Source organism: Ceratotherium simum, chromosome 33, assembly GCF_057802395.1.
Source record: "Ceratotherium simum simum isolate JZ-2026a chromosome 33, ASM5780239v1, whole genome shotgun sequence".
NCBI classification, from domain to species: domain Eukaryota; kingdom Metazoa; phylum Chordata; class Mammalia; order Perissodactyla; family Rhinocerotidae; genus Ceratotherium; species Ceratotherium simum.
This window is the reverse complement of record NC_141932.1, coordinates 16,450,657-16,475,835: the sequence shown is the minus strand read 5'-3', so window position 1 is coordinate 16,475,835 and position 25,179 is coordinate 16,450,657. Positions and strand designations below refer to the sequence as shown.

General features: G+C 49.2%; 1 protein-coding gene across 2 annotated transcripts in view; it reads right to left on the bottom strand.

Moving 5' to 3' along the window:
* The window catches only part of OPA3 (outer mitochondrial membrane lipid metabolism regulator OPA3), an 82,627-nt gene that overhangs the window by 33,701 nt on the left and 23,747 nt on the right, over nucleotides 1–25,179 (bottom strand). The window contains exon 2 of one of the 2 annotated variants that reach the window (XM_004440157.3): nucleotides 416–4,969. The exons of the other annotated variant lie outside the window; for it this stretch is intronic. Coding sequence (XP_004440214.1) covers nucleotides 4,569–4,969 — 401 coding nt within the window. The 3' untranslated portion in view covers nucleotides 416–4,568. Of the gene's footprint in view, nucleotides 1–415; nucleotides 4,970–25,179 lie in introns of those variants that run through there. 2 annotated transcript variants of the gene reach the window in all.

Genomic DNA, 25,179 nt, shown 5'->3' with positions numbered 1-25,179 from the left:
TGGCTTGCTGCCGTAGATCCAGATGGAGGTGGAGACCTGTGTGCAGTGGGGTTACTGGGGGGTCTCTGGGAACAGCTCCTGTGGGTGGGGAGCGATGCAGGCAGGGATGGGCAGGGGGGAAGCTACAGTGCAATGCAGGCCCAACAGTTGATCCGACGGGATGCCGGAGCCGGTGTGATGCTCCAGGTCGTGCCAACTGAGGCAAGGGGGCCGGCCTTTGTTCTCCGACCCCCTTCCCACCCCTCTCCCCTGGCTTACTCTATTCCAGGGGTCGGTACACTCTTCATGTAAACGGTCAGACAGTAAATATTTTCATTTTTGAAGGCCGTATGATATCTATGGCAACTACAGTCCTCAACTCTGCCACTGTAGTGCAAAAGCAGACACGGAAAAGAAACACACGAATGAGGGTGACTGTGTCCAATAATCTTTATTAACAAAGACATACGGCGGGCCGGCCGGATTTGGCCCGAGGGCCTTAGTCCAATAACCCCTCCTCTACTCTGATAGCCATAACCCCTGGCTGTTCCAGAAACAGGCCAACCCCAGACCGGCCTCAGGACCTTTGTAAATACTAACGAGCCTTTCTTATTCCTTGGCAGCTGCCTTCGGGGCTCAGGGCACACGTCGCCCCCTCCCTGATCACCTGATCTAACTCAGCCATCCCCATTGCTCCTGGACGCAGACACCAGGTTAGGTCTTTACTTCTTTACTGTCATCTCCCACACTACATGTCAGCTCCATGATGGCGGGACCTTGTCTTGTTCCTGGCTCACTCCCAGCTACTCGAATGGGGCCAGGTGCGCAGTAGGTGCTCAGTAAACATCTGTCTAACGAGCAGTGGATGATGCCCACTCGATTCTCCTTTGGACATGCTTCTCCTCTCCCTCTGTTCATCGGGGCTGAGGGACCCAGGCCTGGCCACTCCGAGTCACAGGAGCTAGCACAGGGATGGCTGTATGGCCAACGGATCAGGTAGAACGTTAGGAAGTCCCTTTTCTCCTGGAGTGGCTCCCTCTAGGCAAAACATAGGGGACAACAGGGCCTGCCAGGAGACAGAAGAGGCAGAGCCCTCCAGACACGGTTTGAGGCTTTTGTGAGCCAGTGTGAAGGCGTTTCTGTTCTTTCCGCCCTAGTCCTGAGTCCCTCAGGAGGGGAGGAGGCTGATGCAGCCCAGCCCCTCCCTCCCCTATCACCGTGGGGCAGGCAGGTAACATGGGAAAACAAATGTCTGCATGTGCCTCTGTCCCCGCACTGGACCGCGAGGCCCCCGAGGGCAAGGTCAGTGCGGTCTCGGTCACGGCTGGGACCCCAGTGCAGCACAGGACAGGGCACACAGCAGGCACCTGGGCAAAGGTTTCTTGAATGAAAGAATAAAGGACACTTCTCCTAACAGGGATTTCTTAAATATAAAAAAAATGCATCGACTTGAAGACAACCGACCTCATTTACAAATTTATTCTACCCCCTCTCCCCAAGTCGCAAATGTATACAACCCTGTAGCTAGGAGGAAGCCAGAGCGGGGAGCCATCCTCTGGCCTCGCGCATTTTGAGGGGACTCTTTCCACTTCCACATGGCCTGATCCCACCGTGCACTCCCACCCAGCGGGTGAAGCATCCCGCGAGGTCTGGCCACAGGTACGGACGCATCACGTCTGAGCTTTGAGCCTCGACGTGAGGGCAACACCACATCACAGGGTCAGGATGGCGCAGGGGTTAGGAGTGGGGCTTGGGCCCATCCCACCTCTGCTTCCCCCCGGCCTGTGTGACCCTGGGCAGGTGACTTTCCCTCTCTGTGCTTCAGTTTCCTGATGAACGAAACGAAGAAAATGATGTTGTGGGGATTATGTAAAGCACTTAGAACAACGCCCAGCACACAACCAGAGCTCAATAAACTTGACCTGTTCCGACGACGGCCGCTATTCATTGACATGATGGGCAGGGGACGGGAGCAGTCACAGTCCTCGGCCTCGAGCAACCTGTGCTCCAGAGACGGGCTGGTGCCCAGTGGACCCCCCGAGTAACCATGGAAACCAGGCACTGAGCCAGCTCACCGGGCTCTATCTCCCCCCCGCTTCATGCAGTGGTCTCTCTCTCTTGCCTTCTTCCCTCATCATTTATCCCACTCAGGTCTCTTCCAATGTTAAAGACGCTCCCACCAGGGACCCACCTCCTCAGCTCCCTCTACATCAGCTTCTCCCCCTCTTCTAGAAGGAATTCAGATGATGTTTCAGAACCCCAGTCTCTTGGTTTTCTGTCTGGGTAGGTCTTGTGTCTGGCTCATTTTTACCCCTCTGGGGAAGCGAGGTAAGGGAGGAAGGGAGAGAAAGCCTGCCCCTCCCACTTCACCTGGAGCTGCTTGGAAACGGTGGGATCTAACCCCATTCACTAAATGCTAAGATCCCAGTGTGCTCTGGGGCTGCTCTGAGAGGGCACTGAGGGCCCCCCACTCTCAGTGCTGCCTCTGGGGTGTCTTGGGCCTCTGTGGAGATCCCTGCCCCTCCCCCCATAACCCACCCCCTCCACCTTCCTCCTGGCCCTGCACCACTACCCTCAAGTACCCTGTACCCCTTCTCCGTCTCCCTCTGTGCCCCTCACCCTCCTCTTCCTACTTCACCACCTTGGACAGCCAGTCCCTCACTGGCTTTGTGGCCTTGCACAAGTGCCTTTGCTTCCCCTGGGCCTCAGTTTCCCCATTTGGGAAAGAGTTCATAGGATGACTCTCTGCCCACTCACCCCCATCAGAACCCTCTCAGCTTCTCTCCTATTTTAGTGAGCTTTGTACCCCTTTTGGAGATCCATATTATGGTTATCAGACACACCCACAAGATGACTTCCTCACCCAGGGCTCCTCTAATTGGGAAACATCTGGAATCTGAGAAATGGAATGTAGATGGGTGAGGCCCACACCTTTCCCTGCCTCAGTGAGGAATCATGGAAGAGAAACCACGTAGTGAAGGGTGGTTCCCGGACTGTTCCTCTCACCTCGAGGGGAACGCCAAATGCCCCACGGGGTTGGCAGGAGTCCCAGCGTCCTCTTGGGGTGGGGAGGTGTAGTGAGTTGAATGGTGGCCCTCCAAAGGGTATGTCCACATCTCAACCCATGGAACTTTGTGAAATGTGAGCTTATTTGGAAAAGGGTCTTTGTAGATGTAATTAAATTAAGGATCTCGGAGTGAAATCATCCTAGATTTAGGGTGGGCCTTAAACCCAATGACAGGCGTCTTTATAAGAGACAGAAGAGGAGGAGAAAGCCACGTGAAGACGGAGGCAGAGACTGGAGATATATGGCCACAAGCCAAGGAGTACCTGAAGCCACCAGAAGCAGGAAGAGGCTAGGAAGGATCCCCCGCCAGAGCCTTCAGAGGCAGCGTGGCCCTGCTGACACCTTGATTTCAGATCTCCGCCTCCAGAACTGTGGGAGAATAAATCCCTGTTGTTTTGAGCCTCCAGGTTTGTGGTCATTTGTTACGGCAGCCCTAGGGGACTAATAAGGAAGGCAAGACCAACTGGTGGCCTAGTCCAGTGGGATGGAGGTGGGACTTCGGGCCACGGAGGCAGGAGGGTACCACTGCATGAAGGGGGACTGCTGGACCGTCCCGAGCCCCAGGGAGGAGGGCATGAGCATGCAGATCAGTAGATCGGGATGAAACATGGGCGATGTGATCATCTAATCTACAGCTGGTGTCCCCTGAGAGAGGCCACTGAAGAAGACGGGGGGAAGGTAGGAAAGGACACGTCAGGAAAGGCCCAGGGACTCTGAGGACAGGTACACAGGGGGCTGAGGCTCAAAGACAGGCTGGATTAGGTCTAGGCAGGCTCAATTTTCCCACCACGGAGCGGGGCTGGGAGGGCACTGCCCAAGAAGACCCTGCACAGCCATTCCAGTGGGCTGTGCCATAGATGGAAGGATGAGGGGGTTCTGCTGGAACACTCCTCTTGGGGTCTCACGGGAAGGTACCACAGATCAGGCTAACGGGGAAGAGAGAATATTCAGTGGATCAATTGCAAGCCAGGATCCCCTTTTTTTCCCCCTCAAAGAGGGTGGTGATGCCCAGCTAGAGCCCACCTTAGAAGGTGAGGGGACAGACGTCCATTGAAAGACACTGCATTTCCTTACAATGGTCAGTACCGACTGACAAAGGGAAGGGGGTGTTTGAGTGTAAAGGATGAGGGTCCCAGAGAGAGGTAACACTGATCAGCTAAATGTGGGTTGATGGGTTGATTCGGCTCGGCTGCGGGTTCCATTCTGTTCTTCTGCCAGAAGGGTGAGCGTGTTGTCCTGCTGGCTGGGACCTCTAGGTCTGTGTGGTCTGGGGTGGGGGTGGAGAGACGAGCGCTGTGGACTGTACCAATGAGCTAGAGGTCGGGGTGGGCTATGTCGAAACCCTTCACCTGCTGGGGGTGGTCCCAGTGGCAGGTACCACTGGTCAGTAGGGGGTGACTGAATCCCAGTTCCATCAAGATCCAGATGGTTTCTGCTGGGCCAGCACAGGCAGGGGTAGTGCGGGGAGAAGGCCACATCAGGGCACACACGGCTACGTCCAAGTTCAGGCTTCAGCAGGCTCCTATTCCTTGGACGCGGACGCTGCCTGGGGCGCGGACGGCGGCTCCCGGGGGCAGAGCTGGGCGCGCACCTCTTGCACCTGAGCCCGCAGCTCCTCCAGGGCGCCCAGGGGCGGCGCCGCCTGCACCTGCGCCTGCAGGGCCTCGAGCGCCTGCGCCAGGTGGCCCACCTCGTCCCGCATCGCGTCCCAGGCGGCGCGCTGCTGCTCCTCCTTGTGGCGCTGCTGCGTCTGGTGGCGCCAGTACTCCAGCACCAGGCAGCCGCCGCCCACGATGAAGATGGTGGCCTCACCCAGCAGCTCGGCGCCCAGCTCGGCGGCCGCCTCCTCGTTCAGCGGCTTGATGACTGTGCCCCGGAAGCCCATGATGCGCATCTTGGTCCGCATCTCCACCCAGTGGTACACTGCGGGGGAAGAGAGGGGTCAGGTGGTGCACCAGGAGCCCCCTGCAAGCCCCGCCCCTCCGTGTCTCAGGGTCCTGGTAGGAGCAATGGGTACAAGGCAGCCAGAATCACAGGGAGGTGAGGGGAGGCACTTCAGAATCACGATGGGGGGCACTTTAAACCTGGCTTTGCCCTGGGAATGCCGTCTGGGGTAAGCCCAAGGGCATCTTTTAAAATTGCCCAGAAGATTCTGGCAAGCAGCCAGGAATGAGAAACCCTGCCCCAGAGGGGAGGTCCTCGGTGTGGGGGCCACACCCCTGGAGGGCCATAAGGAGCTCCCAGGCCACAAAGTCCTGAGCTCAGCTGCCAGACGCTTAGCTCCCTCAAGCCACCAGTGGGCCAGCCAGGCGTCCTCCCCTGGTACTGTCACCCCACCCACTTCTCAGGAGAAAGGCAGACCCTCTTTCTTTCTGCCCAAAATGAATCCTCCCCAAATAAGGAGTAAGGGCTGCAAGCAAAGGGGACCTCTTGGATCCAAAGAAAGGGCAGCTGAAATGTGTGAATGGAGGCTAAGTGACCATGAACACAGGGTAACCAATCCTCTTCGCAAGTCTGGTGGCTTATCCTCGATTTTCACCAACCCTGAACATGGAGCTACCAGCTGTGAGCTTTTCGAAGACGTGAGGTTGTGGGCACATACCTTGGAAGAAGCTCAAGAGTTGACGGGTGCTGCTGCAACAAACACTTCCTTGCCTAGCTGCTGCTTTGTGAAGGAAGATTCTCTGCACTTGAGGCTTAAAAACCAAAGTAGAATGGATGCTGAACCCTGACTCACCCCTGCAACAATGTATATTCATCCAAGGACACAGGAAATTACTGGGGATGCCTGCTCAGCTCATCTGGAGATTCATTTCCAACATATTTTATTTTTCATGTTTAATAATTATCCATGAAAATGCATCATATATGAAATGTTTTAAATTAATTGTGCACTAACAATAATTTTAAAGATAATTCAATCCAGAAGAAAATAATTTAACATTTAGAACCTTATGGTCACAGGAAGTTAAACAAAATTAAAATTTGAATTTCTGTACATATTTTGGTTACTGATGCATAATTCATTAGACAGAATTCCGTGGGGAAGGGAACTATAAATATACGTTAAGGACAAAGAGGAACAATGTAGAATTTCTGACTTTAAAAGAACAGCTCGTTTTTTTTTTCTTTGAAACCAGACATTGGCAGGCCCCAGAACACTAGAGTATGTGGATTGCATTAGATACTTCAAAGGAAGGATGCACCAGCTGTGTTTGAAATGTCAATACTCATAACACACCAGAAATTATATCCTTTGCACCTACTTGAGCTTATGAACTATGAAGAGAAGTTTTAGTGGTCAACTTGAAAATGCACTAGGAGGTGTGGAAATTAATAAAAGAAACTTTAACTAAATTGAAGTTGGGAAACTTGAGTTTTAAGTCTTAAAGCTAAAGTCGGGGGAGCCTTAAGCCCTATCACAGGTAGTCAATTACACCAAACAAGAAGAGAAAGCCACCTGCATTTTCCACAGGAAGTAAAACCACTCCACTACAGAAGGAAGATTTCTCTCTGCACCTGGCAACAGCTCAGCCAATGAGAAACACCGCAGCTCAGCCAATGAGAATGCTGCAGCTCAGCCAATGAGAAGCTGTTTCCACCCTGAACTGTTACTTTCCCCCAATGGACTTTCCTTTAGAACAGCCCCTCCCTACTCCCCCTTTTTCTCTATAAGAGCAGCTCCGCCCCTTTGTTCTCTAGATTTGCCTGTGGTTTGCCATAGCATCACATCCCAAATTGCAATTCTTTTGGCTATTCCTGAATAAAATCATTTTGATATAAAGTAACAAGCAAATTTGCTTTTTAAGTTGACAAGGGTATATAGTTTTTCAATTTTTTAAAGGGATAGGGCAGCAACAATGTTTGATGAGCTCTGCCTGGAGCCAGCGGTAAGACTGGAGGAGTGTACCCAGGGCCCTCTCAGGAACTGCCAGCTGCTGCAGTCACTATAACTGCTAATTGTTATTTAGGCCCTGGTGTGGGGTTCCTGGGGTCCAGGCTATGGAGACCCCTCCCACACTGAGGTCCTAGCATCAGGCCAATGTGGGGTCCCCCCGGGGCTCCGCCACCTACTGCCTGGGCAGACAGCCCGCTTTGAGCCACCTCTGTAAAACAGGGAGATGAGGACCATACACCAGCCCTGGTGCAGGGCCCGGAGCTGGGTCTGTAACTGTCACCTGCTCCTTCATGTCAGGACCATATAGCATAGTGGCCGGAGAGCAGTGAGGAGAGACAGCACCAGCTTCTGCTGGCATCTCTGGGTGACTGTCCCAGCATCTCAGTGCAGACAGAGCATGGGGACCTGGGCCAGGGGATCTGGGTGTGCAAGTGGGAGAGGGCACACTGGGTGGAGGGGGGCACACATCCATGGCACAGGACATTAAGTCACAGGGGGTGTGTATGTGTATGTGTGTGTGGGGGGCTTTCAGAGCAGGGGCAGATGGTGATCTCTCAGGCCAGTGGCCAGATTTGAGGTTCAGGAACCAAGGTGTGGGTGGGAATGGAAGGTTGGGAAAGAGGGGTAGTTTGTGAGGGGCCAGGACGGGACAAGACTGAGGACTGCACCAGACCTGGGGTCCAACGGGCCCCTGGACGTCTCCCAGAAACCTCACATTCACTGCATCCAAACCTGACCCCAGCACCCCCATCACACACACTTACTCCTCCTCCTGGGTCCATCCTGTCACCAGGCCAGAGACCTGGGACTCAGGTGTTCCCCTCCCCCCCTCAGCCTCTCAGCTGCGTGTCTGGTCCATTCGGCCTCTTGAATGTCTCTCCCACACACCCTCCGCTGTCCTGGTCCAGGCTCCATCCCAGCTCTGGCCAGTGTCCCCTCCCTGACTTCCCTATTCAGGGATCCTCTGCCCCTCCCATCACTCTGTGTATTCCCCTTGGAGCGCCTATCCCAACTGGGAATGATCTTGTCATCCAGTCACTTGTTTGCACGCTGTCTCCCACGCTGGACTGTGAGCCCCATGAGGGCGGGGCCTGGGGCTGTCACCGTCACTGCTGTGTCCCTAGCATAGTCCAGTACTAGGCCAGGCCCACAGATGATGCTCAGTGTATCTTACTGAATGTGTCAATAGGTCCCTGCGCCAGCCTCCTCCCCATCGGCTGGCCCAGCCTCACCCCTGCAACTGTCCTCCAGGAGCTGCTTAAAAAACAACAAAAGCCAAAAAAACTGCCATTCTCTTCACTAATAAAAGTAACACACTGCATGAAAATAAAGTACTCAAACTACAAAATTAAAAGTCAAGGCCCAGTGGCACAGCGGTTAAGTGCGCGCTCTCTACTTCGGCGGCCCGGGGTTCACAGGTTCGGATCCTGGGTGCGCACCGACGCACTGCTTGTCAGGCCATGCTGTGGTGGCGTCTCATATAAAGTGGAGGAAGATGGGCACGGATGTTAGCTCAGAGCCAGTCTTCCTCAGCAAAAATAGGAGTATTGGCATCGGATGTTAGCTTAGGGCTGATCTTCCTCACAAAAAAAAAAAAAAGAAAAAAGTCAAGGCCACCCCACCCAGCCCTAATCCTTAGGCCCACCTCAGATGGACCCCCAAATCTTGCCCTCATCAGCCTTTCCCCCTAGCATTATCTCCCTGACATCTGATAATAAGTGGATATCCCTCATCTCTATTTCTGAGTTTTTCAACTGTAAGTGTGCTTGTATTTACACAATTATTTTCTATGGATCCCCCGGCCCCAGTATAAAAGATGAGCATTTTGTCCCCATGCAGCCTGTCTTTCCTTCGCCCCCCATTTTCACAAGTGACTCGTATACATTTCTTATTCTAGTATTATACTCTTTCCACTGTCTCCCTCAGCTCCCAACGTGGCCAGGGAGGCAACAAAGTGGTCTCCCCTCCCCGATCCCCCCATCCCTAGGCCAGATCATCCTTTCACGTTATTAGGGTTTAGCGCACAGGCTGTTCAGTGGCTATAATAAGGCTCCTTGTACCCTGTGCATTGGCCAAGTCAGAAAAATGAAAAAAGGCAGCATATACAATGTGACGATCATGGAAACACCATTTAGTGTGATGAGACAAGCTAGAGAGGAGCCCTCGGGCATGCTGTGTCACGAAGGGGGCCACCCGGGGCAGCATTCTCAGCATTAAGGTCAGATGGCTTCTCTACCCTTAAACTGTCCATCAAGCCACTGAGAATTCCACCACATGTCAGTGTGCCCTTAGCTGGACAATGATTTTCTAGAATGACTCTGTCTTCCCTCACATGGTATTTCTAAAACTGCAAGTCTTGTCCCATTAGCGGGCCATGAAATCAATTTAGCTGCACAAACCAGCTTAAAAATGTGATCAAGAATAGAATAGAAAATATTAGATGGACCTTGAGGGCATGACGCTATGTGAAATAAGTCAGACAAAGACAAATACCGTATGACCTCACTTATACGTGGAATTAAAAAATAACAACAACAAAAAGCCAAGCTCACAAATACCCAAAAAAGAATATAACAGAAAAGATCAAAGCCAATCTTAAGTAGTCAGACCAAGTATTGGTTCACAAAATTTTCATTCTTGTTTTGTGTGTGTCTGTGCAAAGGTGTGCGTAACTGGAACACAGTCAAAAGGTTGGAAGCCATTGTCATAGATTTTGGTTGGAATTCCATTAAATCTACCCATCAGGACACTGACACCTTCCCAATATTGAGTCTTTCAATCCACGAATATGGTATCGCTCTCCATTCAATCTCTAATTTTCTCTGCAAGTCTTGCACCTCTTTGATTATATTTATTCCTAGGTATTAACATTTTTTGACATTATTATTCATGGTATTTAAAATTCCATTTTCAATTTGGTTGGGGCTGGTATATAGAAATACAATTAAGTTATGTAAATGACTTTCTATCCAGTGACCTCACTAAATTCACTTATTCTTTTTTTTCCTTTTTAATGAAATATAACTTACATAAAGTACACAAACATTAAGTGTAGAGCTGGATAATTTTTTAATATGTAAGCATCACCTAGATCAAGATCTAGAACATTCTCGCACTCCAAATAGCTCCCACCCTCAAGCCCTCTTCTAGTTAGTACCTCTCACACCACTATTCTGACCTCTCACAATAAATGCTATGTGCTCCTTAAGTCCTATTCTGACTTCCTTGTGAGAGATCACTTGTACTCTTTCTGTTCTTTTTTTTTTTTTTGGTGAGGAAGATCAGCCCTGAGCTAATATCTGTGCCAATCTTCCCCTATTTTGTATGTGAGTCGCCGTCACAGCATGGCTTGATGAGCGGTGTGTAGGTCCGCGCCTAGGATCCGAACCCACGAATCCTGGTTCACCAAAGCAGAGCACGCGAACTTAACCACTATGCCACCGGGCCAGCCCGTTCTGTCTTCTTTTGTTCAAAGTTGTGTGTGAGATCCACTGTGTTGCCACATGCCAACTTCTACCCCTGAGGAGTCTTCCATTGCGTGGATGGACCAGTTTGTTCATCCACACCCTGCTGGTGGACAGTTAGGGTGTCTGCAGCAGAAACAAAGGTTTCCCAAGAGTGAAACTGTTGAGTCACAGGTCTCCACGGCCCTGGCAAAAGGAAAATGGGGAGGCAGGGCTCAGAAGCTGCCACCAGGGTGGGGCTCCTTATACCATCAACTGACTCACACAGCCCGGCAGAGCAGCCACGGTTGGCAGCCTTGGAGCTGGGGTTCTCCCTGGGATGTGAAAAGTGCACAGCTCAGTGTTTATCTTCAGTGGACGCCTTTGCCACTGCCTCTCAGGTAAGTTCTAGAGGGCCTAGAAGGCTGCTTGTAGCAAGAGGTTTGTGTGTGTGTGTGTGTCTGTGTGCGTGTGTGTGTTTGCGTATTTTTTTTTAACATTTCAATTGGTAGAAATGATATACAAAAAATACCCCATTAAGTTCAGCTCCATGACTTTTTACATTTGTATATGTCAGTGGTTCTCAGCTGGGGAGGATTTTGCTCCCTAACAGTTGTACCCTCCCAGTTTTGACAATCAAAAACATTTCCAGACACAGCCAGTGCCTGAGAGGAGGAGGGGTGTGAGGCTTTTTTTCACACAGATGTGCAAGGGCACCATTACTGCAATGACTATCCTTTCCCCACCGAGGTGCAAAGCTGCCTTTGTTGGAAATCAACACGTACGTGTGGGTCTGGTTTTGGACAGTCTGTTCTGTCCCATTGGTCTATTTGTCTATCCTTGTACCAATACTACGCTGTCTTAATGACGTTAGCTTTATAGTAAATCTTGAAATCTGATGGTATAAATCTTCAAACTTTGTTCTTCTTTAAAAATTTTCTCTTCTAAGACTTCTGCATTTCCTATAAATTTTAGAAATCAACTTGTTCCCGACAACAACAACAAACTTGTTAAGATGTTTACTGGGGCTGCATTGAATCTATAGTTCAATTTGGAGAGCCTTCATAAGCCAACACTACTGAGTCTTTCAATCCATGAATAGGGTAATACCTCTCCATTTTTACATAGGTATTCTTTCTCTCAGCAATATTTTATGGTTTCAGAGTGGAGTTCTTACACATCTTTTGTCAAATTTATTCCTAGATATTTGAGGGGTTTTGATGCTATTGTGAATGGTATTTTAAAATTCATTTTCCCTGTTGGTGGCATATAGAAATATAATTGATTTCTGTATATTGATCTTGCATCCAGTAACCTTACTAAAAATCATTGATTCATTTTAATAATTTGTTTTTAGGCTCTTTTGGGTTATTTATGCACGTAGTCACGCCATCAGTCAATAATCAGTTTTACTTCTTTTTCAATCTTTATGCTTTTAATTAGTTAATTATTTTTTGCCTTATTGCACTGGCTACAACCTCCAACATTATGTTGACTAGAAAAGGTGATACTTGTCTTATTCCAAACATTAGGGGAAACTGCTCATTTTAACTTTTAAGTATAAATATGATGTTAACTGAACTCTTTGGTAAAATACCCTTTGTAGGATTACAGAACTTCCTTTCTATTCCTAGTTTTTGGACAGCTTTTATCATGAACAGGTATTGAATTTTATCAAATGCTTTTCCGTATAATATGATCATATGGTTTTTCTCCTTTATGCGTTTCCTGTGGTGAATTATATTGATTGCTTTCCAAATGCTAAACCAACCTTGTAGTCTTGGAATAAATACCACTAGGTCATGCTTTATTATCTTTCTTATATATTCCTGGATTCCATTTGCTATTATTTTTGCTTAGCATATTTGAATCCATGTTCACAAGAGATCCTGGCCTAAATTTTTCCATTCTTGTAGTGATTTTGTTAGGTTTTGGTATCAGTATTCTATTGGACTCGTAAAATGAATACAGAAGTATTCCCACTTTCTCTATTATTTAAAAGAGTATGGGTAATGGTATTATTTCTTTCATAAACGTTTGGAGGAATTTAACAGTGAAGCCACCTGGGTCTGTAGTTTTCTTTATGGGAAGGTTTTTAATTATGGATTCAATGTCTCTAACAGATATAGGATTAGTCAGATTTTCTATTGCTTCTTGTGCCAATATTGTTAAATTTTGTTTTTCCAAAGAAATTGTCCATTTCCTCTACATTGCCAAATTTATTGGCTAAAGTTGTTCATAATATCCTCTTATTCTATAGTTAGGACCTGTATTGATCTCTCATTTTCCATTCCTTTTAATGGAAATTTGTGTTTTTTCCCTTGAGTTGTATTAATCTTTTCCAAGAACCATCTTTTGATTATGTTGATTGTCTCTACTACATGTCTGCTAACTCCTAGTTGTTTCAAGGATGCGATTCAGGTGTTTCCTTCTTCGGGACTGAGTCAGATGCCCCTCTGGGCTTCCTCAGCCCCCTGGGCTCCTACATCCCGGCCCTGACCAATCTTGGTGTCACTGGTGCCAGCTCTGTCTCCCCCACTGGATCGTGAGCTCTGCAAGCGTGGGGCCCAGGCTGGTGAGCTCATCCTTCCATCTCATACCTAAATTCACGGCTGCCTGGGATACCATTCTCCCACTCCTGTTTTCCTACCTTGCCCCAATTCATCTTTCAGGTCTCCGCTGGAGTGTCCCTTCCTCCAGGAAGCCCTCTCTGACCCCTAGGCTGAGTCAGACACATCCTCTAGCTCCCTGGACTTCCCTCATCACAACACTGTTTATTCTCGGTTGAATTATTTTTAAAATGTGATGCAGAATCTCCCTGTTTTGAAAATTCTTACAGAAAGAGGTTTCAACTAGCCTTGTGTACTTTACCAGCCAAAACACTGGTTTCTCTGTTTTCAAGCTCCTTGAGGTCTGTGGCAAATTGTCCCTGCTCCATTGGTAACTTTTGTCACTGCCTGGACTAGACCGTGAGCACTGTAAGGTCAGGTTCCCAGAAACACACAGCCCAGGACCTGGCATGGAGAAGCCACTCGGGGAATGCTGAATGAATGAACAGCTCATCTTCCCTTTAGGTTTCCTCAAATTTACCATATGTATTGCCACTATAAGCATCCAAATTTTCTCTAAATGTTCTTGTCTGTTACTAATTTTCTATCTTTACTAAAGTTTGATGTTTACCCCGTAGCTGGAGAATCAAAAAATGCGGCCTTTCGCAAGGGGGAGAGAATTGAACAGGTCGCTCTAGTCAGAGGAAGGGTAGGACTTGCCTAACCTGTCCATCCGCCCTTCGTCACTCTGCTGGGGCTGCTAACATCATAGCATGTCGCATGCCGCTACCTTCACTTTTTGTCTGTGCACCTGATGGGAGGCACCCGGGCCACTGAGTCCACGCTGGCCGTGGGAAAGGGAGTGCTCTTGTCTGAGCCTTAGTTCATCTCCAAAATGAGGACCCTCCCACCGACAGGACAGTATTGCTGAAAGGGCTCAACGAGATCATCAAAAACCTCTCGGCTCAGGGCCAGACTTGATAAGCGGCAGCCAGCGTTTTGCAGTCACACAGACCTGGACCCCCATCTTGGCTCTGTCGCTTCCTGGATGTGCAAGCTGAGCCTAAGTTTCCCCATCTGTAAACTGGGGATCCAAATCCCCAGCTGGCTTGGGAGAATGGCAATGAGACTAAGTAAGAAAATGCTCAATGTAGTAAATGTTAATCTAGCATCTTCCTCCTGACTCCTAGTAGGAATTTTATTCCTGGGAATATGTCCTCCCCACTGGCCTGGGCTCTGCCCTTGGGCTACACAGGGTGGTTTTCAGCCTCCTCACTGGTCTCTGTGTCTCCAGCCTCGTTCCCTTTGATCCATCCTCCACACCACAGAGCATGCCAACTCAGATGCCCCCTCCTCCTGAAGCCTTTCCTGACCCCAGACCCCTGGGCTCCCCCACGCTAGCTCTGACCACTCTGGGTCATCACTGTGTGGTGACAAGTCTATCTCCGCAACGGGACTGTGAGCCCCACGAGGGCAGGGCTTGGGGCCGACTTGGTCACTGCGGTGTCCCAGCCCTGGGTTGGGCACAGAGGAGGTACGCAGTGAAAGGGCTGACCTGTGGAAGTCCCCAGGAGGTAGCCACGCACACCAGGCATGCTCCCTCTCAGCTGGCTCTACCATCCCCCTTCTCTCTCCTGAGGCTTTCTCTCACCTGGCCCCTCAGCAGAATGTGGCACTGCCCATCACCCCCTCCCCCGGGAGATGTTTGCTTCTCTTGGCTCCGGGTCCCCCACCTCTCAGGCTGCCTCCTCTACAGACCCCTCTGCTTGGCCTCAGTGGCTGGCATTTCTCAGGGCACCGCTGCCCAAGGCCCTCTTCCCACTTGACCGTCGCTTCCACTTCCAGGGGCGACTCAGACCCTCACGACCCCCACTCCTGGGCTCGGCTCTCTCTCCTGCGCCCCAGAGCTCCAGGCCACAGCACCACGGCCCACCAGCCCCCAGGAGGAGTTTTCCAGGGGAGAGGAGCGATATCTCAACCCACTGAGCCAATTAAAAGAAGTATCTGGCCTCAGCTAACTGCTGGGAAAGTGTCTTCCTGAGCATGGAATTCCAAGTGGCCGGAACGTAACTCTTTCCTCAGGAAACTGTGCTGCTAGGATGAGAAGCCTCCCCCCCACGGTGGAGGGCCAGAGGCGCTCATGGGCATGAGCTCATGCTCATGAGAGCACCAAGCGCCTCTCCCCCGCCACTGGAAACACGCCTGCAGGCACACAAGGGCTGCTTCCTTGTAAAATAAAGGGAAAGTGTTCCTAATACGGGCCATCACTCAACTGTGAGCAACGCAAGAGTCATCGTAACTACACTACCCACTATGTACTTACTGCCCACATAGCCCAGGATGGTGACAGGGCCGTGACAGAGACGCTAAACACTGACCCGCTACGTATGACGTAACTGGTAACGGGGACTGTGAACTACTGAGAGGGGAGCTTCTTTTTAAATATGGGAGGGGGAGAGTAAAAGCACTAACTCCTTATATTCCATATTAGGAAGTTAACAGGCAATCAAAAATAGGGGAAAATATTTAAGAACTAGGGGTATAAGTGCCTTATTTAGAAATATGGCTAAAAAACAGCTAAAAGAGTTTTTTTTAAGAAAAACAGCTAAAAGAGTTGAAGTGGTTACCTGTGGGGAGCAGGAACAGATGGAAAAGGAGATGGCTGGGTTTTCTTATTTTTATCATAAGTCACAGACATATTTGACTCTTTTTTTTTTTTTTGTGAGGAAGATCAGCCCTGAGCTAACATCCATGCCAATCCTCCTCTTTTTGCTGAGGAAGACTGGCCCTGGGCTAACATCCATGCCCATCTTCCTCCACTTTATATGGGACGCCGCCACAGCATGGCTTGCCAAGCAGTGCGTTGGTGCACACCCGGGATCCGAACCAGCGAACCCCGGGCCGCTGAAGCAGAGCGCATGCACTTAACCACTTGCGCCACTGGGCCGGCCCCCATATTTGACTCTTAAAGCACTGGTAGTCCTTTGACAAAATTAGTAATTAATGTAATTTTTAAACCACAAACACATTTAAAAAACTTGGCCAAGCCAGAAATGTAAGCACTGCCTTCGGGTTTCCAGGCCTCTGTCATGGCCCAGGCATCTCCACGGTCTATGGCCTGGGTCTCTCTCGCCCCATCCCCACATACCTTCCACACCTGAAGTCACCATATTAAACTGAACATTGGATCAAAGTACTCTCTGTTTAAAATCCTTCCACGGCTTCTACCGACTCTAGGATAAAGTCCAAACTCCTTAAAATGACCTAAAGGTCCCATATGATCAGCATATCTTTTAGCACCAGTCCTCCATACACATGGAATTATTTTCAGTGTTCAAAACATTTTGTGCCCTCTTTATACAGCACTGCCTCCGCCCAGGGCTCAGCTCAGTGGCCCCTCCTCCAGGAAGCCCGCCCTGACCCCTAGGCTAGGTCAGGGCCTCCTCTGGGCTCTCCCAGCCTCCTGGGCTCCCCATCACTGGGACCATCACTGTCTAGGGACGTCTCTGTCGCCCCCAACAGGCTCTGAGTCCCAGGATGGCAGGACAGGGCAGTCTCCGTCACTGCTGTGTCCCCAGCACACAGCTGGCCCCAGAGTGGGCACTCAGGGAGAATCTGATGAATAAAAAAATAAACGAAGGAAACACACCGAAAATTAACTTTCGGTTGTTAGTGAGTGCTGGGATATGGGGTGCTCTCTTTTTTTTCCTATCTGTATTTTTAAATTTTTCTACAATAAACATGGATTGCTCCTCTATTTTTAAAAATGGGAATGTACTCCTGCACCCCCCACTCCCTACACATGCCTGGTCCATTTAGTGGGGAGCTTCCTTCAATTTCCAGGCCAGGGACGGCTCTGCACTCGGCCACATGGGGGGTGCACCCGGAGGAGCTGACCCACAGGACCAACGGGACTCATGAGGAGGAGGGTTTAGGGATGACTTCTCAGGTAAGAGGCACGTGAGTCATGCATGACACCATTTGGTGACCCACAGGTTTCACGGCCGTGTGACAAGGTCACTTTGAATAATCCTCATGGGGATGATGGGTTCTTGGGCAGTAACCAGGGAGTGTCTCAGCTGGGATCTGAGGAGCCTTTGGATCCTTCCCAGGAAGCTTTGCTGCTGCAGAGCGGGTGTGTGCCAGCCGGGAGAACCCGCAGGGCAGCGGGCCCTGCCAGCAGCCAGTGTGATGGGGCCAAGGGCCTGCTCCAGCTGGAGGACCTGGCTCCTCACCTTCTCAGGTACTGGGGCACCCACCCCTCGCCCAGGGCTCCCCAACCCCACCCCTGGCCTGGGGCCCCCTGCACCCAGCCCTCCCCCTTCTCTCCCTCGCAGCCCTCTGCCTCCTGCTGCGGCCATTCTTTAACGGAGTGCCCGTGCCTCCCTCGCCCTCCCCGAGCCAAGAACCCCGGGGTGAGTACAGCGTGAGGAGGCGCGAAGGCTGGGATCTTCTGAGGGAAGACGAACGAGTGAGGTGGGCTGAGGGTACCAAAACCTTCCAAGGGGAGTTTTTAAACTGTAGGTCTATGATCATAAGCTGCAAAATCAATCTGGTGCATATGATCAGCATCTCTTTAAAGAAACAAAATTAAATACATACTGTATAATTCCAGGTATATAAAATTTTAGAAAATGCAAACTAATCTTGAGTAGATGAGTAGTTGCCTGGGGATCAGGGAGTGGAGGGAGGGGCTGGGATTACAAGGGGCATGAGATGTTTTGGGGGTGATAGATATGTTCACTCTCTAGACTGTGGTTTCATGGGTGGACACGTCTATCAAAACTTATCTAATCGTACACTTTAAATACATGCAGTTTATTGTATGTCAATTATACCTCAATAAAGCCATAAAAAAATAAAATAAATAGAAGAGAATAAAATAGACCAGGATAGACTGAACCAGCCTGGAAGGAAGAGGAGTGGGCGTTAGCCAGGTGAAGGGATAAACATCCCAGGAGATGAGGGGCAGTCCCCAGAAAGGAGATAAGAGCTGAACTAGCGTGAGGAGGGGAGGGGGGTCCCCGGGCACCCCAGGCTGGGAGCCCCACCTCCCGGCTCTGCCCAGGCCCAGGCTGAGCTGTTTCCGGCCCCCAGATGAGGTGCTGGTGATCCATGTGGAGACCTGGAGACGCTGTGGCAGCGTGGCCCTGGACCCCAAGGATGGCACGTGGAGTTGCTGTGGGCTCCGCTACCCCTTCCATCGAGGCTCCCAGAGGTGCTGCTCAATCGAGATGAAGGAGTTCCTGGTCATCCCCATAGACAAGACCAAGTCAGAATATGACGACTGCAGGAGTTACAACAGGAAGAACGTCTAGGCCCTGGGAAGTCACCCCATATACAGATGGCCAACAGGCACGTGAAAAGATGCTCAACATCACTATCATCAGGGAAATGCACATCAAAACCACACTAACATATCATCTTACACCCGTTAGAAATGGCTATAATCACCAAGACAAAAAACAACAAATGCTGGGGAGGCTGTCGAGAAACGGGAACCCTCATACACTGCTGATGGGAATGCAGACTGGTGCTGTCTCTATGGAAAACAGTATGGAGATTCCTCAAAAAATTAAAAATAGAAATACCTTATGATCCAGCTACACCACTTCTGGGTATTTATCCAAAGAACTTGAAATCAACAATTCCAAGAGACTTCTGCACCCCTATGTTCACTGCAGCATTATTCACTATAGCCAAGAAGTGGAAGCAACCCAAGTGCCCGTCAACTGATGATTGGATCAAGAAGAAGTGGTGTGTATACACACACACAGACACACACACACACAATGGAATACTACTCAGCCATAAAAAAGACAAAATTGTCCCATTTGCAACAACATGGATGGACCCAGAGGGTATTATGTTAAGCAACATAAGCCAGACAGAGAAAGACAAACACTGCATGACTTCACTCATATGTGGAAGATAAACCAACATGCGGACAGAGAAAACTGTTTGGTGGTGACAAGGGGGTTGGGGGGTGGGCACGAGGGGCGAAGGGAGGCATTTATATGACGATGGACAAATAATAATGTACAACTAAAATTCACAATGTTATGAACTATTAAGATGTCAATAAAAAAAAACTTGGGAAAAAAAAAAAAAGAGTTAGTGCTGGGACTCAGAGGTTCCCAGGCTGGAGGCCTAGCAACACTCCCTCTCCAAGCCTCAGTTTTCTCCTTTATAAGATGGGTTTAGTAATAATAATCCATACCCACAGGGTTGTGTGAGATGCAACAAGACTGTGCCTGGCTCCACCTGAAGGCTTCGGCAAAGAGCGGCCGTTGTTATTGTTATAATTAGGCCCAGGCCGGGGCCACTGAATCTCAAAACTGAAAGCTTTCATCGGGTGGGGCAGGAAGATGACAGAGTATGCACACGTACCTCAGAGATACTGCAGGTTTGGTTCCTGATCACCGTAATAAAGCGAACATCTCAATAAAGCGAGTCACGTGAAGTTTGGTTTCCTAGCTCATATAGAAGTTATGTCTACACTATACTGTAGTCTGTTAAGTGTGCAATAGCATTTTGTCTTAAAAAACAATGGACGTACCTTAACTAAAAAATACTTTTATTGCTAAAAAATGCTAACCAGCATCTGAGCCTTCAGTGAGCTGTAATCTTTTTGTTGGTGGAGGGTCTTGCCTGGATGCTGACGGCTGCTGACTGATCAGGGTGGTGGCTGCTGAAGGCTGGGGTGGCTGTGGGAATTTCCTAAAATAAGACAACACTGAAGTTTGCCTCATCGACTGATGCTTCCTTTCGTAAACAATTTCTCTGTAGCACGCGATGCTGTTTGACAGCATTTTACCCAGAGCAGAACTTCTTTCAGAATTGGAGTCAGTCCTCTCAAACCCTGCCACAGCTTCATCTACTAAGTTTATGTCATATTCTAAGTCCTTTGTTGTCATTTCAACAATCTTCACAGCAACTTCACCAGAAGTAGGCTCCATCTCAAGAGACCACGTCTTTGCTCATCCATAAGAAGCAACTCCTCATCCACTAGAGGTTTATTATGAGATTGTGGCAATTCAGTCACAACTTCAGGCTCCACTTCTAATTCTACTTCTCTTTGCTGTTTCCACCACATCTGCGTTACTTCCTCCACTGAAATCTTGAAGCCCTCAAAGTCATCCATGAGGGTTGGAATCAACTTCTTCCAATCTCCTGCTAATGTTGATATTTTGACCTCTTCCCATGAATCATGAATGTTCTTAACAGCATCTAGAATGGTGAATTCTTTCCAGAAGGTGTTCAATTTACTTTGCCCAGATCTGTCAGAGGAATCACTATCTAGGGCAGCTGGAACCTTACGAAATGTACTTCTTAAATAATGAGACTTGAAAGTCAAAATTACTTCTTGAGCCATGGGCTGCAGAATGCGTGTTGTGTTAGCAGGCATGAAAAGCAACATTAGTCTCATCGTACATCTCCATCAAATGATGGTCTTGGGTGACAGCTGCATGGTTAGTGAGCAGTAATATTTTGACAGGAATCTTTTTTTTCTGAGCAGTAAGTCTCAACAGTGGGCTTACAATATTCAGTAAATCACGTTGTAAACAGATGTACTGTCATCCAGGCTTTGTTGTTCCGTTTACAGAGCACAGGCAGAGCAGATTTAGCATAATTCTTAAAGGCCCTAGGATTTTTGGAATGGTAAATGAGCACTGGCTTCAACTATAAGTCCTCAGCTGCATTAGCCCCTAACGAGAGAGCAGCCTGTCCTCTGAAGCTAGGCATTGACTTCTCCTCTCTAGCTATGAAAGTCCTGGATGGCATCTTCTTCTAGCATAAGGGTGTTTCATCTACACTGAAGCTCTGCTGTTTAGTGTAGCCGCCTTCGTTAGTTATCTTAGCTAGAACTTCCGGATAACTTGCTGCAGCCTCTACATCAGCACTGGCTGCCTCACCTTGCACTTTTATGTTATGGAAACGGCTTCTTTCCTTAAACCTCCTGAATCAACCTCTGCTAGCTTCAAACTTTTCTTCTGCAGCTTCCTCACCTCTCTCAACCTTCATAGAATGAAAGAGAGTTAGGGCCTTGCTCTGGATGAGGCTTTGGCTTACGAGAATGCTGTGGCTCGTTTGATCTTCTATCCAGACCACTAAAACTTTCTCCATTTCAGCAATAAGACTGTTTCTCTTTCTTATCATTTGTGTGCTCACTGGAGTAGCACTTTCAATTTCCTTCAAGAACTTTCCCTTTGCATTCACAACTTGGCTAACTGTTTGGTGCAGGAGGCCTAGCGTTCAGCCTGTCTCAGCTTTCAACACGGCTTCCTCACTAAGCTTAGTCATTTCTAGCTTTAGATTTAAGTGAGAGACATGCGACTCTTCCTTTCACTTGAACACTTAGAGGCCACTGTAGGGTTATTAATTGGCCTAATTTCAATATTGCTGTGTCTCAGGGAGGAGACAGAGAGAGACTGGGGAATGACAGGTCAGTAGAGCAGTCAGAACACAGACAACATTTATGGATTAAGTTCGCCATCTTATATGGGTGTGGTTCGTGGCGCCCCAAACAATTACAATCATAACATCAAAGATCACTGATCACAGATCACCATAACAAATATGATAAAGTAAAAGTTTGAAATATTGCGAGAATTATCAAAATGTAACACAGAGACACAAAGTAAGCAAATGCTTTCGGAAAAACGGCACTGACAGACTTGCTGGACACAGGGCTGCCAGAAACCTTCAATTTGTCAAAAAAAACACAATGTCCACAAAGTGCAGTAAAACGAGATATGCTGGAGTGTGAGCCTAGAAGCCTGGGAGACGAGGTCCCCACTAGCAATCCCCAGAGGGTCCTCTTTCCTCCTGTGAGCGCCAAGACAACAGCCTGAGACAGGCTGGGCCTGGACTCAAACCAATCTCCACTTCCTCCATGAACCCCGTGAATCCCTCACCCGTAGAATGGCTGATAAAACAGCCCCAAGAAGAAGCTGTTCTTAGAGTAGACTTCCAATTAATAAATGGAGAAGGAAAGAGGGACAAAAGAAATCAACATCAGGCAAATACCACAACAACAACTGCTGCAGACACTGATGGATGCTAAAGTCAGTGGGCAAAAGTTTGAGGAGAAACAGGGTATTTGCATAGTCTCAAAGTGTCTTCCCCAAGAGATTTATTTTATCTTTTATTGAGGTATAACTGACATATAATACTATGTTAGTTTCAGGCATATAATATAATGATTTGATATTTGTATATATTGCGAAATTAGATTTATTAACTATAAAAAGGAAGGATGGTAACTTTACAACGGATAAACCTAGCAGACACCACCTTAACCATGTGACCAATCTAAACTTAATTTGAAGTAAAAAGATAAAACAAGAAATAGCCTCCACGTGGCTAGCCTGTGAGGAAACGGACCTCAAACCCTTGCTGCTGCCAGTGTCCATCTGTTGCCCACCCTTGAGTCAGTAATTCTGCTTCTGGGAACCGAGGCCAGATTTACCTGCACAGGTGTGAAAGACTGCCTGCCTAGCATGGTCATCCTGTAGCACTGTTTATAACAACAATAAAAAAGCCAGGGGAGTCCCTATAAGACCATCTACAGGCTCATAAATTACAGCAATTCTGTCAGCCGCTGAAATAAAGGGTAAGGCAGTTTTTTCTGTGCTGACAGAGAACTCTCTCCAGGATAGCATGGTCAATGAAAAGCAGTGAGGACTAGCACCGTGTACGTTGTCTGCTACATTCAAGGAAAAAAAGGGGAGGGGGGGTGGGGTGCATATTGGCATTTGCTTAGGAATGTACAGTTTTTTTGTTTTTTCTGGAAAATACAGAAGATAACAGTGGTTGCCTCCATAGGAGAACAGGATGCCTGGGGAACAGAAATGGAGGGAGACTTTTCCCTACACGCTCTTTTGAACCTTAAACGTGGTGAGCTTATTACTTATTTAAAAAAAATAGATAATTAGAACTTTTTCCAAAAAAAAATCAACAAACAAGCCACCCGGGCACCCAGGATTCCTGGTTAAGCCTGTTAGACTGAAGACTCTGCTCCCTCCTGAGGCCCCGCTAAAATGGTGGTTGGGTGGAAAGAAGGCAGAAGCCACAAGAACAGGGGGAACAGGGAGGAGTGGACTGAAGGGGGGAGAATCAAGGCGGCCTAAAGGCTGGAGCAGATGCTGAGAGGTAAGTGACTGAGGCAGCAGGAGGCTGACGTAGGCACCCATGGGTGAGATGGAGGGAGGGCGAGAGGCAGGTGAACGGAGATGGCAGGACTGCACGTCACTCTGAGAGTGGGTGGGGATAAGCTGAGGACCCCCAGCTGACAGGAGACTGCAAAGGGTGAACCAGGGGGACTCCAGGAACAGCTCGGGGGGCGGGCGCCATGCTGAAAACAGGCCTGCCCCTCTGGCATGGGGCTGGTGGCCAAAGCACACAGGTCAAGAGTCTGCTCGACCTTGGCCTTGAACCCAGTGACCCTGGCTGGAGTTGCTGGGGGCGAAACCACACTTTCCACTGAGGTACAGAAAGGGGCTCTGCTCAGCTGTGAGTCTCAGTCATCCCGGGAGATGGGAGAGATCTGGGCCAAGGACCTGCCAGTGGCCCCCAGAGCCCTGCCCCCTCTTCAGGAACAGAGACCCCTCCTCTCTCTCCCCCCAAAGCCACAGTGAAGTGGCATCTGTTGGTTTCAGCGGCCCAGCATCCACTCTGCTTTCTCTGGAAACTGCCCCTGACTCTCCTCTGAGGAAGCCCCCCACCCTGCCCCGTTCCTCCACGTTGTTCAGGAAAGACCAACCCCACCCCCAGCTTTGCGTACTGGCATTCTGCCCTGGGATTTTTCCTGGAATTTCAGAAGAGAGATGCTCCCCTTCTCTGGGGTTGCTTGTGAGCGGGATGTGAACCTGGAGCTACTGAGGCCATCTTGTCCCCAAAAAGAGAGCGCTTGCCTGAGAAAGAAGACAGCACAGAGAAACACAGGGCCCAGGGATGGGACAGCGACTTTCAGGCATTGTCTGAGTTCCTGGATCTAGCTGAGCCTGAAGCTATATACTTCCGGAACTTTTATGCATCTGCCCATTATAGCAGGATTCTGTTGCTTGCAAATGAGAGTTGAGGGATGAGTCTGGAGTGAGGTCATCACCCCTTCTTGATAAACAGCAAGAGATAGGAGTTACAGATAGCACTTCAGGGAAATTCCTAGAAGAGGTGTGTACCTATGATCACGTACATGAACAGGCATAAAGAACAGGACGTCAACACCACAGAAAAGAGGCCGGAAGGACACACACGCATAGGTCTTCTGCACTGAGCAAGTGTTACTTTTATAAGCAGAAAAAATAATAAAGCAAATTAACTATTTCCTTGCTGTCCTCAGTTTCTTTTGTAACCATGACACAGGGTCCCTGCTGCCCCCAGGATCAAGTTCAAATGTGTTAACCCAGCCCTGTGTGATCTGTCCCTGGATGGCCGTCCAGTCTCTTCTCTTGCCATGTTCGGTCCCACCGTCTACATTTCAGTCACGCCAGCCTCCCCTGAGTTCTGCACGTTCACACCCTGACCCCTGCACACGCTGTTACCTGGGCCTCCATCTTTCCACTTTGTCTGGCTTTCTCCTCCTCGAGCTCTGAGCCATCCCCTTCACCCCGAAGCCCTCCCCCAACCCCGAAACTGGCTAAGTCCTCCGCTCCCAGGCTCCCCCAGCCCAGTGCTGACCACTCTGGATGGTCACTCTCTGGGAATGGGCCTGTCTCCCGCTCTGGACTGTGAGACCTGTGAGGGCAGGGCCAGTGCTGTCTTAGTCACTGCCATGTCCCCACCACTGCCCAGCATAGGGTCCAGCCAGAAAAGATTCCAGGGAGCGCTGGCTGGATGGATGAGATAGAGATGAATAAACAAGGTAGGGACAGGGTTTGCTTCACCCTTGTGTCCCAAGGACCCAACACAGGGCATGGTATAGAGAAGATGCTCATGGGAGGTACGTTGAAAGAAGGAGACTGTGAAAATAATAATAGTAATAAACAGAAACCTTATTTAAAATGGAGTCAGGAGGCCAGAAGAGGGAACTCTCACGCATGTGCCACTCAACACACACTACTGACCCCAGAGGAAGAGACTATCTTGCATCTCTGACGGGAAGTGACACTACTTACTACCCCAGCAGAAGGAAGGAAGGAATTCCTCCTTTCCTAGCAACAGCTCAGCCAATGAAAAGCCACCACCCTTAAACTCCCAGTTTCCTCCAGTGGACTCTTTCTTTACAACAGCTCCTCCCAA